Source organism: Silurus meridionalis, chromosome 1 (genome assembly GCF_014805685.1).
Source record: "Silurus meridionalis isolate SWU-2019-XX chromosome 1, ASM1480568v1, whole genome shotgun sequence".
In the NCBI taxonomy this organism is placed as follows: Eukaryota; Metazoa; Chordata; class Actinopteri; order Siluriformes; family Siluridae; genus Silurus; species Silurus meridionalis.
In genome coordinates, this window is record NC_060884.1 from 7,613,506 (window position 1) to 7,626,141 (window position 12,636).

Here is a 12,636-nt window from a genome sequence, read left to right on the forward strand (position 1 = left end):
TAGATCATAGAGATTATAGAGATAGGGAACAATAGTGATCAGTGATTAGCCACTGGGAGCATTAATGAACATTGGTTTTCAGGAACATTGATGGTAAATGGCCATTGAAAAAAATTGGTGATCAGGGATTGATTGTTAGGAATATTAGTTATCAGTGATTGTTTGTTAAATACTTTGATGATAAGTGATAGATCAATATTTTTACTTCAGGTGTCGTACTACATTCTAAGCACATGCAATCTATAATTTTGGCAACTTTAGATTTCTGTTTAGCTAATCTTTAATCTTCTTGTAAAGATTGTGTACACTTTCTTCTCATTTGCATGCCCTGTATTTGTATATTGGATCATGTATTTGTGTATTGGCTTTCAGTAACACTCGCTTGTCATGGGTTCAAAACTAACTCAGATTTTCCAAAGAGTTTTTTTTTTACTCTCGTTGGCTCTTAAAAACAAAACACAAAACCACAGCACTACATTTTTGCACTTTAACACGAAAGAAAGAAAGAAAGAAAGAAAGAAAGAAAGAAAGAAAGAAAGAAAGAAAGAAAGAAAGAAAGAAAGAAATAGCTTAAGGTTACTCTTAAATAATATGGGCCCAAACAGTACACATGCTGAAATCTTGTTTTAATTATTCTGAATTTTATTTTGAACAGAGCTCTATCTGCTATATACTGTACAGTGGTGGAAATCCTCATACAAATGGTGCAATAACGCACAAAAGAACACATTGTTGGGACATTTGAAATACCTTAATCAATTCGTTGTTTCTCTAAAAAATTTGCATCATTACTTGTATGATAGCACTGTGTCCTTGGGTGTTTTCCTTACAGGAAAGACAGAAATCTGTGCAATGTATCATGACCCATTTTACTAATGTGTCCTTGTGTTACTCTTCAAGAATACATTGTTTGAAAGGAGGTCAAAGTGCTGATTGTTGTCCAAAAAGTTTTATTCCATCACTGGGCTTAGAGTGTATGTCAAAATAGCCTGCTAATATGTGTAATATGCTGTTTTGACATGCTGGGTATTACAGTACTGCTGTATAAGTGGTCTTAGTCCAGGACTCAATCATTTCTTACTGACTCTGAATGCTGAACACTGGTCAACACCAAATTCTGGTACCACTTTAACATTAACGGTTCATTGTTTCCTGTACATGTTTTTGTTAATTTACTCGTTAGAACTTGTGTATACTTGCACACATTGTCCCATTTGTCCTGTTTTTGTTAACCCTGTTCTCCTGGTCTCTGTGTTTATTCTGAGCTTCCTTATTTCCATACCTTTCTTTCCTTTGTTTATGTGTTACGATTTCTGATGAAGTGTTTGTTTGACCTTTGCTTCTGAGATTTTTCCTTGCAAACACATTATTAAGGTGCGTAGTTATTGCACTTGCATACCTACTTTTCAGCATTCATTGCTTGTACTTTGCTGCATGATCTTACTTTTCACAAAAACATTAGCTTTTTTGCCCATTCTATCCAATCTATTATTCATGAAAGCAGAGGTTCTATTTGAACCATAATTAAACAGGAAAGTATTAAAAAATATACTCCTTTCAAAGTTCTTCTGTCACCCACCAACAATAAATGCTTCTCTGGTGCCTTCTTCTCATCTTAAGTTCCTTGCGTGTGAAAGTAGTGGGCCCCGGGGCAGCAGGGGCTCGACTCGACCCTCTTTTCTCCTGCTAACAACAGCAGCATCCCTGCACCTCACTCATCCGCGTGGGCCCTGTTTATTATCTCCTGAGAATGGCAGAAGGCAGGAGCCCCAGGCTCCAACCTTGTAGCATGGTCTTGCATTCATATTCATTAGCACTGTGTAGGCTCAGTTCAAAAAGAAATGGTTTACTGCCGACTATGGCGCATTTTTCTTTCAGGACACCTGACAAAGCTGCCTGAACTATAGCATGTGCAGTGGGAGATCAGAAAAGATGTTGGCAAGCATCTGCATTTGATCAGAGTCAGCGGTATGCTAAATAATCTTTTTTCAAAGAGAATACAAATGGGTAAAATGGAGGGATGTTGAAATGGCTAGCAGACTAGCTGCCATGGTGTCTCTTATGATTTATTTCACGTCTGCTTGTTAGGCTTGCTAAATAAATATTGCGTGTGATTAGCGGATAACAATTCATTGAAAAAGAATTCCAAATATTTAACTCGTGTAGAGTCCGCTCCATTTGGATTGTGATGCTCGCTTTAAAAGCATATATTTAAGCAGGAAAATCTATCAGTAGTGGAAAGATATTATTGAACATGATGGGCAAGAGTAATGACTCTCATTTGTTAGGCTTACTTTGGTTAAATATCAATTGCTGAGAAAAACTGGTATTAGTCTATCCTCAAGGCTTCCTTCTACATACCATGCCTTCAGTTTTTTGTTCTAGAGACCTGAACACATTAAAAAAGTGTATACACAGCTAATGTCATGGTCCAATCTGAACAACGCCAGCGGACTTGTGAAAATAAGCAAGACAGTGAGAGTCTTCTCTGCACACATTAGGATAATTCTCGTGGCCAGACCATGAGGATGTAACACACTTGTCAAAATAATCTTTCCAAAATTTTTCTTTTGCCACATGTGCTCCTAAAAAAACAAACTTATGGTCCTCCGTCTGTCCACTTCCTTCTTTACACCACATCCTCTAAACTGATTAGCCAGGAATTTCTGTTTAAAGTGTCCTAAACTTAAGCGTACACTTTTTTTTGTCCTTTCAATGTATATCCTATCTTCATGTAGCCTATGTTTAAAGCTTTTCTGTCAAAACTAATTGCATGACTTAAATCATTTTAAAAGCATATTATATCCACATTTCTATGTGAAAGGTACATAAAAACATATAGAATGTGTACCTTAAAGAAGGAAAGGATAGCTGGTGTTTTGACTTAGAGTCAAGCTACCCATAATTCCCTTTATGACATATATGTGCATCATTCTGACAAAAGTGTGGTAATTGGACTGCCTTTTTCATGCATATGTGTCGAATTTCATTGAGGCCTTCGACCGATTTCCGTCTACCTTCTATGGTTTCAAGCCTTTGGCCAGGCCTGCATTGTAAAAGCAGATAAGCAGATTCTTTGTTAAATAAAGGTGAAATGAAAAATGATCTAGCCTCATTACCAAACAATAAGAGTTAGCGAGAGGCTGCCAAATACTCAGGCCAAACATGGGGAGTAGAACTTTGAATGGGCCATTGTCACTCTCACTGAAGGTGCTATGGACTCGCAGGGTGACTCCCAGTGTGTGATGCTAATGTTTTGACGGTTCCCTCCCTATGGCCTACTTAAACTCTCTACATGTGACCTAACCCTGTTATAAGTACGGGAATCTAAAATGTCATCCATCCGGCATCGTCTTTGTATCTCAACAGCTAGGGCTTCAATGCCTCTGGCCTCAATACAAAGAAAAACTTCAGGAAATATATTTTATGTTCACTGATAATCTAACAATATGAAGCTGCATGAAAGTTCAATGCAGTAGACAGTGGTCTATTATGAAAAAATATCACATAAGTACACATTAATGTTTACAATACCATAGTGAAGCTCCTGAGGCCAGATGCGGCCTTATTGTTTACCCACATAACTTCATAAACAAATGATGCCAGCAACAAAAAATGGAGTCAGGACAGTTTGGCATTTTCAGTATCTTACTATTTCACTCAAAAACAGTTAATATTAAGTCCTTATATAAACTTTTATTTAATTTATACATTTCACACAAAGGGATTGACAAAAGGTACTTAAAGATAAACTGTTAACTTTGGGTTGTTAAGATTAATGAAGAAAGTCTATGTGATTGATAAACTTCAGATAAGGAGGTAGAGCAAGACCAGTACTAATCTATGTTTGAATATAGTATTATGTGATTTTATGAGTAATTTACAAAGAATATGCTTTTGTAACAGGCACTACTCATTAGCTCAGACCTAGAAGAAACTTGTGTTCATGTGTTAATTAGGTGTTCCTGAACTGATTTTTTATTTTTTTATTTTTTTTGTTATTGGAACAAGAAATAAAAATGTCCAAATATTTGTTTAAAGGACACATTTAATTCATATGAATGCTTGATTATCAAAATCATTTTTTAATTTTTTTATTGCAGCCTAGTAGATAGTAGGTAATAGTAGATAAGTATTCAAGTACTGAAATCTCATTGCTTAAGAAATACCTTCAGTTTTTAACAATACCCAACATAAAATGAAAGGATTTGGGATTAGGCCAATAAAAGTTGCTGCTGTCTGTCTTTGATGTGACCAGTTTCTCAGTGGTTTGGGCATGCTTTTGTGTCGCCTTGGTGAACCCAGGCCAGTGGTCAAGAGATGAGGTCATGACCAAGGTGATAAATCACTGTACTCATACATACATGTGCTTTCTAACTGTGGTACAAATCACCTATGACTTCATCTTGTTGAAATTAGCTCTTGCTTAAACTTACAGAACATGACAGCAGGATTGGTTTTAGCCAGAGTAAAAGGGCATCCTGCATCATTTATGTGACAGGATTATTGCTCAATCATTCCGAATTGGTAGCGCACACCCACGAGCGTGAGAAAATGAGCAAGTCTGTCCCTCATCCAAATAAATGAAGACACTGTGAAAGGGTGTTCTGTCCTGCAGCCTAACCCCAACACCACCCACAGCCTTTCATATACCCACAAACACACACACTCACACTCCTTATAAGACTAACACTCTGAAGAACCGTCCTTTCAAAAGCCAGCAGACAGTGGTTTATCACCAAGACCTGGACTATAGATGTCTTTGTGAGGGCAATTTATTGTTTGCAGCAGATGTTAAAGTCAGTTTTATTTCATGCCGCTTTCAAAGCACTGGAAATCATGTTTTCTTATGGGTAGACCCTGATTATTTAGTTATTTATTCTATATATAGGGGAGTGTTTGTGAGTGTTTTCCAGAAAACATTTTTAACAAGAGTAGATTTTAAATTGCAGAAGCAGATGAATACAGTAGGTGAATAGAGTACTTCTAAGCCTTTCTTAGTGGTCCTATACTCGAACCCTGAGGCAATTCTATTTGGCAAAAAATAAAATACTGCTAATCCATTTAAAAGTGCATACTACTCTGCCTGTTTGATTATTGCACTGAGTTGTGGCAATACTGGTTTTGCAGGGATTTTACAGGTTGAAACAAGCGCAGTATATTAAAAGAAAAGCATTGTTCTGTCATTAACATGCTTGTGAATGTATACTCCGTATTTAGCTTCAATTTCAACAAAAGGGGATTGCCAGACGGTTCTTTCCTATACATATGAGCATAGGATCTGAAATGTAATAGTGCACCATATTATATGTTTTTGAATGAACTAAGACCTTGTTCTTTTTTGGGGAGTTTCCCATTGGGAGGTGACAGCAATCATGCCTCGCACAGACAGTGTAATTTGCTGTGCACTTGGAGCCTCAGTGATGAAGAAGGAGAAAGAGGGTCTCTTTGAAAGTTGGTGGTGACTGCAGGAACACCTGGATTCTTTTCGCAACTACAAAGCGGAAAGACGGAAAAAGAAGCCCTGGTACTGATTAACCAGCCAACCCCTCCTTCCCTTTGCCACTGAAGGCAATGTACAAAGAGCAAAAGGCATACAAATGCGCACACACACACACATGCATGCAAGCACATGAATTATCTTCTCTAGATCAGTAGAGATGTCTGCGCCCCTTGAGGGCGACCATATGGATTGACTTTACACTGAAAAAGCCTTGTGAATATTGAACACACTTACTGTAACGCAACTGCTATCGGCAATATCCGAATTCCCATTGAAATTTTACAATACCTCAAAAGTAGAACTTATTAACAGCAATAGTTAATACAAAAATACAAGCTAATACCAAACTATATTGTCAATAGTGGGTTTTTTTCAGGAGTAAGTGGAAATCTTGAATCTATACACAAAATAAATCATTAAACCTGTTACAGATCAGTTTGCTTCTTTCAGGAAATAAATCCTCAAAATGATTATTCAATAAATATATTAATATAAAAAAGAAAAGCATTGTCCTGTGTATAAGTGTGTACTAGATTTTTAGCTTTAATCTGAAGAAATGGGGGTTTCCAAAGATGGTTCTTTCCTGTGCATATGAGTATAGCAATTGAAATGTGAGCGCACCATATTAAATTCCATATTATTCAAGAAATATATCAGCACCATTATTGTCTTTGTTGTTATTATAATTTATGTGGTGAAAAAACAAAAAGTTGCGTTTTCAAGATTTTTTCAAAAGTTTTCAAGGTTTATTTCAAAGATACATTTAAACTTGTCAAAACACTAAACATACACAATGATGAATATATAAATATTCCTTAGTATTTACAAAGCATACATCTATTTAAAAAAGTATATCTGGTTTTCTACAGCTGGATTTATACAATAACACATGCAAGCAATTCAGACATTTCTTGACAACTTCTCTTAATTAGATTTTCACCTTGTCCCCTTCAGCTCCCCATGCTTTGGTCTTTTGTGTCCCTCCTTATTAACTATGCCTTGGTCCATTGGCTAAACACTTGTGATGCCACGATAGTCAGCCTAAAGGTGGCCCGAAAGGTACAGATAAACTGAGACAGGGTCAGCCCCGAGGTCAAAAAGGGCCCTGAGGCTTTGTGTGTTCTCTGAGCGTCTCCTCTGGGGGAGCGGATTTCGACTGACCCCATGACCTTGTATGCTTGACCAGTCAAATGCTGAGGCTTACTGGCTTACCCTTCAACTGAGTACAAGTGCTTCTGTCATTACATCTCTTAAAATCACTTAAAATAAAAAAATACAATTCTATTGTATATAGAGATGTACAGTATGTCTTTAACAAATACAATATTTTATAGTCCTTTAAAAAACATACGCTGTTTCAGGAGCTCTGTCTCTTTCTAACTGCCCCTTATGTGTTTCTCCACCCAATACAGAGGGTCAGCAGAGTTTACAGCAAAAAGTCAGTTAGCAATTTCTTCACAGAGGGCCCTGGCTCTCGACAGCAGAGTACTCGGTCTCAGAGGCACGTGTAACATCGATTAGCTTGGCAAGGCCACTTTTGGTAGAATACTTAAAGATGAAGGCCTTCATTAAGTCATAGCGGTAGTTGCGGTTGATGAAGTTGTACACGACTGGGTTGATGCAGCAATGTAGCAGTGAGAGGCACTGAGTTACATGCAGCGCAACATACAGTGTGTTCTCCAATGTGCAGCTCAGTGGCAGGATGTTGAGCAGTGCCAGAGTGTCCAGAAGTACTGTGCCATGGTAGGGTAGCCAGCACACTAAAAACACCACTATATAGGTGAAGACGAGGCGTCGGCTGGCACAACGCTCCTGGTCCGATGAGGAGCTGATCAGCCTGGCCAGAAGAGCATAGAATATAGCAATAACTGGAAAGGGAATGGCAAAGCCTAGGACAATGAAGCTCAGCTGGACACCGACAGTCCACTCAAGCAACTTCTCAGCTGGGTACATGGACTTGCACACGGTTATATCTGAGTGCGTGGACTTGACTGCCTGGAGAAAGTAAGTATCTGGTAGGGCAGCGAGCAGTGCCAAAACCCAGATTCCCACACAAATGACCTGCCTGGTCCACCTTCTCTTGTTAGGGCTTTGGGAATCACTGAAGCGAGCCACAGAGAGATAGCGGTCAATGCTCATGCAGGTGAGAAAGAAGATACTGCTAAAGAGGTTGACACTGAAGATGAGATGTGTGATCTTACACATGGCATCACCGAATGGCCAGTGGCCATGCTGGATAAGCGAGATGATGGATATCGGCAGTGTTGCCACGACGCACAGATCCGCGATGGCCAGGTTGAGGATGTACAAGTGTGTTTCGTGACGCTCACGGCTAGAGCGAATATTCACCCACACAACCAGTGTGTTAGCAGCCAGGCCAATGATGAAAATGAACATGTAGAGGATGGAGAGGGAGTAGAGCATGGCGTCATGGCTGAAAGTACTTTGGCACACCATCGTTTCCAGCCGGGAGCCGTTCTCCTCCAGGAAGGAGAAGTTCTGCTCCCTCAACATGTCCAGCAAGTCTGTCAGCTCATTCATGTTCACACTCATGGTGATTTCCCCTTACCGGAACTGCTGATCCTGCAATGTAAAACATCCAATGGTGAGTTATATGGTGCTGGCAAGAAACACGTACAGGTCACAATTAAGTACTGGGAAGCACAAAAATGTGCAACAAAGAATGTTTATTTTTAAAAACAACATTCATAATCTAAAACATCTCAAATGCGCCAGGGTCCCATGTCAGAGGGCAGGACCTCATGTGGTTCGAAGGAATTTTTTCACCCTTATACATAACAGGGAGCCATTTCTCAGGGTTACCGGGTTGCTTGTAATCTATCAATAGCAAGGCTGCCTGCTCAAAAATAAATAAAAAGAGCAATTATCAAAGCTAATACTATAGCATAATGTCTCTGAAAGCAATGTCTAAAAAAAATGCAGCTGAAAGGAAGAAAATGCAAGATTGGTGTTCTCTCTTCTCTAAGACTGTTATCAGTATCTATTTTGCTATCACACCAAGTCCATTAGCAGAAAAGAAGTACTGATAGCAGCACAGCTTCATATATAATACAGGCTCAAACCTCATGCATTCAGTAGACGCTCACTGGATTATAACTAAACCTACTATGACAGGTTTATAACAACAATCTACAGATTCCGAATACCTCACTCCTACTGGTCAAGAGTCACAAAAAAAATAAAAGCCATTCACTAGAATCACTGCCAGAAAGCAGAGAGCTCGACTTCCAAAAATCCAATCGGAGTGACTGAGGGTGAGGAGAGGAAAGAAGACTAGATTGCTCAGAAGGTGAAAGACTGCAGTACAAATGAGTATGTCCAGCAGGAATTAGGACAGATAGAAAGAAAAAGTGAATAGCACCATCCTAAAAATATATTGTATAACACATCTTATTATAAAATCCACTCCACTGTTATTAAGAGAGCCAAGTGCATTAGGTATTTCACAAAGAGCAGTGTGCAACCGAGCAAAGAAGATCAAAGAAGGTTTTACAATGCCTTTGGTAGAACATGCATCTTAAACCTAACCAGGGGCAGATCTTAATCTGTACTTTACACAGAATTTAAAAGAAAGTGTCAGCTTCCAAACGGATGACTTTGCATTTGTGTGCGGCTCGCAGCTGAAGAGCCATCGACTGATATAATCTGTTTAAGCCTGTTTAGGTTCGTCTCAGCTGTTCCGGCTGTTTAGAGCAAGAAACAGTGTTAGCACCTAATCTTAATGCCATTAAGAGAAATGTGAGAGGAGATGCAGCTGCTTATAATGCACTGCTACAAGATTATGATCCTACAAAAAAACACAGTAGCAGAAGAGCCAGTTGCCTTTACAGCTCTCCTCTGCAATTATTAGTGGAGGGAGACGATGTGAGCAACGTCAAGTCCCGGCCTGGCTCATCAGGTGCAATAAAACATGGTGGCCTTATAAGTGCTCCCCCACCCACCTTGTTGTAAACTGTTGTGTTTACACTTCTCAGATGCAGCGGGCGCCCTTACCTGAACCCCCAGGCCTGGAGGCACAAAGAGTTCCCTGTGTGGATACGGCAACTCTCGCCTTAAAACCCCCCTCCCCACCCATGTCTCTGTCTCTCAGTCTCTCTCTCTTTAAGTCCCTGAAACTCAGCATTGTTTCCCTTAAATCATTCGGCTCCACGTTGAGAAAGGAATGACCAGTGGACCTTAGTGTCAACCCAAAACCTAAAAAAATGTGTGTAGTGAAAGTGTTAAGATGCGAAATCAGAAAAGCAATAGCACCAAATGGATAAACATTTCGGAAAACGTTCACTAAAAAAAAAAAAAATGACGCTGCAATAGAAATGGAGGGTAATGAAATAAAAGAGGGAATGTTTGCAAAAGAAAATATATATAGATACATAGCTAAAATGATCACTAGGTGAAAATTCACAGTATCACTGCACTCAGGTAAGAAAAAAAATATCCATAAAATAAAAAATGATGTATAAGAAAGAGATTAAAGACTTCAACTTTATAAGCCTATTATACCTCTAAACACTTCTCCAGGGCTTGATGCATCACTCCTAATAAACTCGACTCATTGCTCAGACAGTGAAATCAGCTCCTAATGACACTTTGCCACAGGGTGAGCTGTGAAAAATGAGGTAATCCGAATTGGTTAGAATGTTAATCCGTTTTCAGGAGCTTAAAGAAGCAAACTGAGGTCTTTTTTCTTAAACTGTTATACACCAGTTCAGCACCACATAACTGCCTGGGACCAAACCAGCAGCTTGTGCAGAAGGATCGCAGAGGTTTCTTCAGTCCAGAGGTTTTTAAGGTCAGAAGCGTTTTAAAGTAGCATTGAATTTAAAAAAATGAAAGAAAAGAAAAGAATCCTTACTTTCTTGTATTCGTGCTCCGGGATTCCGCAGATCTCTTCGTGTCGTAATCCTGCAGAGTCACTCGTCTGGCTCAAGCACAGAACAGACTGAGAGACTGAAAGAGAGTGTGTGAGTATAGAGAGAGAGAGAGAGAGGGAGAGAGAGAGAGAGAGAGATGATCTCGCTTGTGCTCTACTGGTGCTCGTTAATATATGCGGAGGAGAGTAGGAACGCCTCCCGCCCGCAGAACTGAGGAACTGAAGCGTAGAAACCTTAGAGTTTCTGTCCAACCAAACAATAATGAGAACGGACGTGCGACACGTCGGATTTCCCTCCGCAACAATATAAACACATCAACACACAGCTCCAATCCGACGTCACACCAAACGCACATCAAGAGACCTGAGACTCCACCAAAGGATTTGACATTAGAGTCAAATAGAAACACATGCACTTTTTTGCTTCTTATTTTTCACCAGATTCGTGTTTAATGGTGTTCAAATGTTTTAAACGCTGTCAAATGTTAATGATTATTAGTTATTTTAGGGTATATGCCAATAGTTCATTCTTCTTTATTAGGATTATTACTCACTAACACCCCACACCATCGAAACACACACACACACACACACACACACACACACACACAAAATGACATAACCCCCAGAACCCCCAGAACCCCCATATTTTTTTTTTTTTATTTTTTATTTTTTATTGGATGTGTCTTTGTCATTTGAGGCTTTATTTTTTTTCTTTAGTATTTTTTACTGTGCATGCTTTTGTATTTGGTTTATACAAATTGCTGCCCTTCTTCCAGCTTTTTGTATTACGGCTAATCAATCCCCTTTAAATTCTTGTTCCTTCATTATTTAAGGATTTATATATATATATATATATATATATATATATATATATATATATATATATATATATATATATATATATATAGGTATAGAATCCATATGAAAAATAACTCTCATGTTTCAAAATTCTCCTTAGAAACTTAGAAGCTCCCTTCAAAATTCCCATCTTTCTGTAACTCTGCATACTATGGGCATGCTGTACCTCTATTACTCTGTCGTTACTGGAGGTAATTGTAATGTTTTGCATTATGTTTTAGAATTTAGACCAGACCTAACCTGCCTTCATCAATCCCTTAGTAATCGTATAATCTGGATTATAGTTCAATAATCTTTATAATCCTATACTTGAAAAATGAATAATGAACTTTAAAAAGAGTTTCATTCTTTTAACAATGGACGTTGTCCCACAGCAGCTTCGCCGAATAAAATGATATATAATTGGAATGTGTAAATTTAGTGCCTATAAGTTTGTCCCTCATGAGGAAGCCAGTGGCTACTGTGAAAAACTCCCTGAGATGGTATGAGGAAGAAATCTTAAAGAAACCGGACTTAAAAGTGAACCCATGCTCATCGGGGTTTCACTAAATGTTCAGTTATTATAGTTCAATAATTGTTGAGGTTTGCTGTTCAGTGAATGGTGCTTAAATGCAGAACTGTTCATACAAACTGCAGTCCTAAAATATAACCGTGTTTGCTTAACTATTGAAGCATTAACTGAGAGGGTTTTTTTATGTACAGTTAGACTCGAATAAAACACTGGAGGTGTTTAGTCTACATTGTGTACGAAAGCCCCTCAATCCACATTGTGTTATGAATAGTGGCAGGTGATTCCATTTGTTGTTTTTCCTGTTCCTAGTTTAATTTACCGTATATCCGTTTGGCAGTGGCTCCATGGGATTACAGAGAAGAGGCTTAATATAGGCACAAGAGGCTTTCACCTGTTGTTGTTAAGCAAGTGTTCAGTTGGCCTTAAGTCTTTTGAGATAAGGTTGCATGCTGGCTCACATCTGCTACATATTGTGTGGTTTACACAGAAATAGTAAGTTTCAAAATAGAAAATGAAGATGAATTAAATCTTGATTGGCACACTGTATGTTTTCTGAGTGAGCTTCAGCTGTTAAAGCAAGTTATGCATGACAGCACAACCATAAAATGATGTTATACTTCTTATGTTATACCAAGTTTTACCTAAACACAATGCAAAACCTGTTTCAGATTTTATCACAGGAAGCTCAAATTATTCCTTTGAGTTCATGACCTACTGTAAATTAAGCCCAAATATTGGGCTTTGACCAAAATATTGTTTTCATTCAGCAATCAGGATGGATCCAAATGCATTCAGTGACTGCCAGCATTTTCTTTAATGAGGAAGGAGGTGGATCAATAGGCCTTGAGTACGCAAATAAATGCAAGGCAT

The 12,636-nt window shown here is 38.6% G+C and overlaps 1 protein-coding gene across 1 annotated transcript; it reads right to left on the bottom strand.

The window, feature by feature from the left end:
* Nucleotides 1-6,227: 6,227 nt before the first annotated feature.
* ackr3b (atypical chemokine receptor 3b) lies at nt 6,228-10,548 on the bottom strand. Its single transcript, XM_046847505.1, has 2 exons — nt 10,377-10,548; nt 6,228-8,086 (listed from the first exon to the last, which is right to left on the bottom strand). The coding sequence occupies exon 2, from the start codon at nt 8,054-8,056 to the stop codon at nt 6,959-6,961; it is 1,098 nt and encodes a 365-aa protein (XP_046703461.1). The 5' UTR covers nt 8,057-8,086; nt 10,377-10,548; the 3' UTR covers nt 6,228-6,958.
* Between the last annotated feature and the right edge of the window lie 2,088 nt (nt 10,549-12,636).

Bases quoted from the DNA above. Each gene is read 5' to 3' on its own strand.
- ackr3b (XM_046847505.1), bottom strand. From the start codon at position 8,056: ATGAGTGTGAACATGAATGAGCTGACAGACTTGCTGGACATGTTGAGG.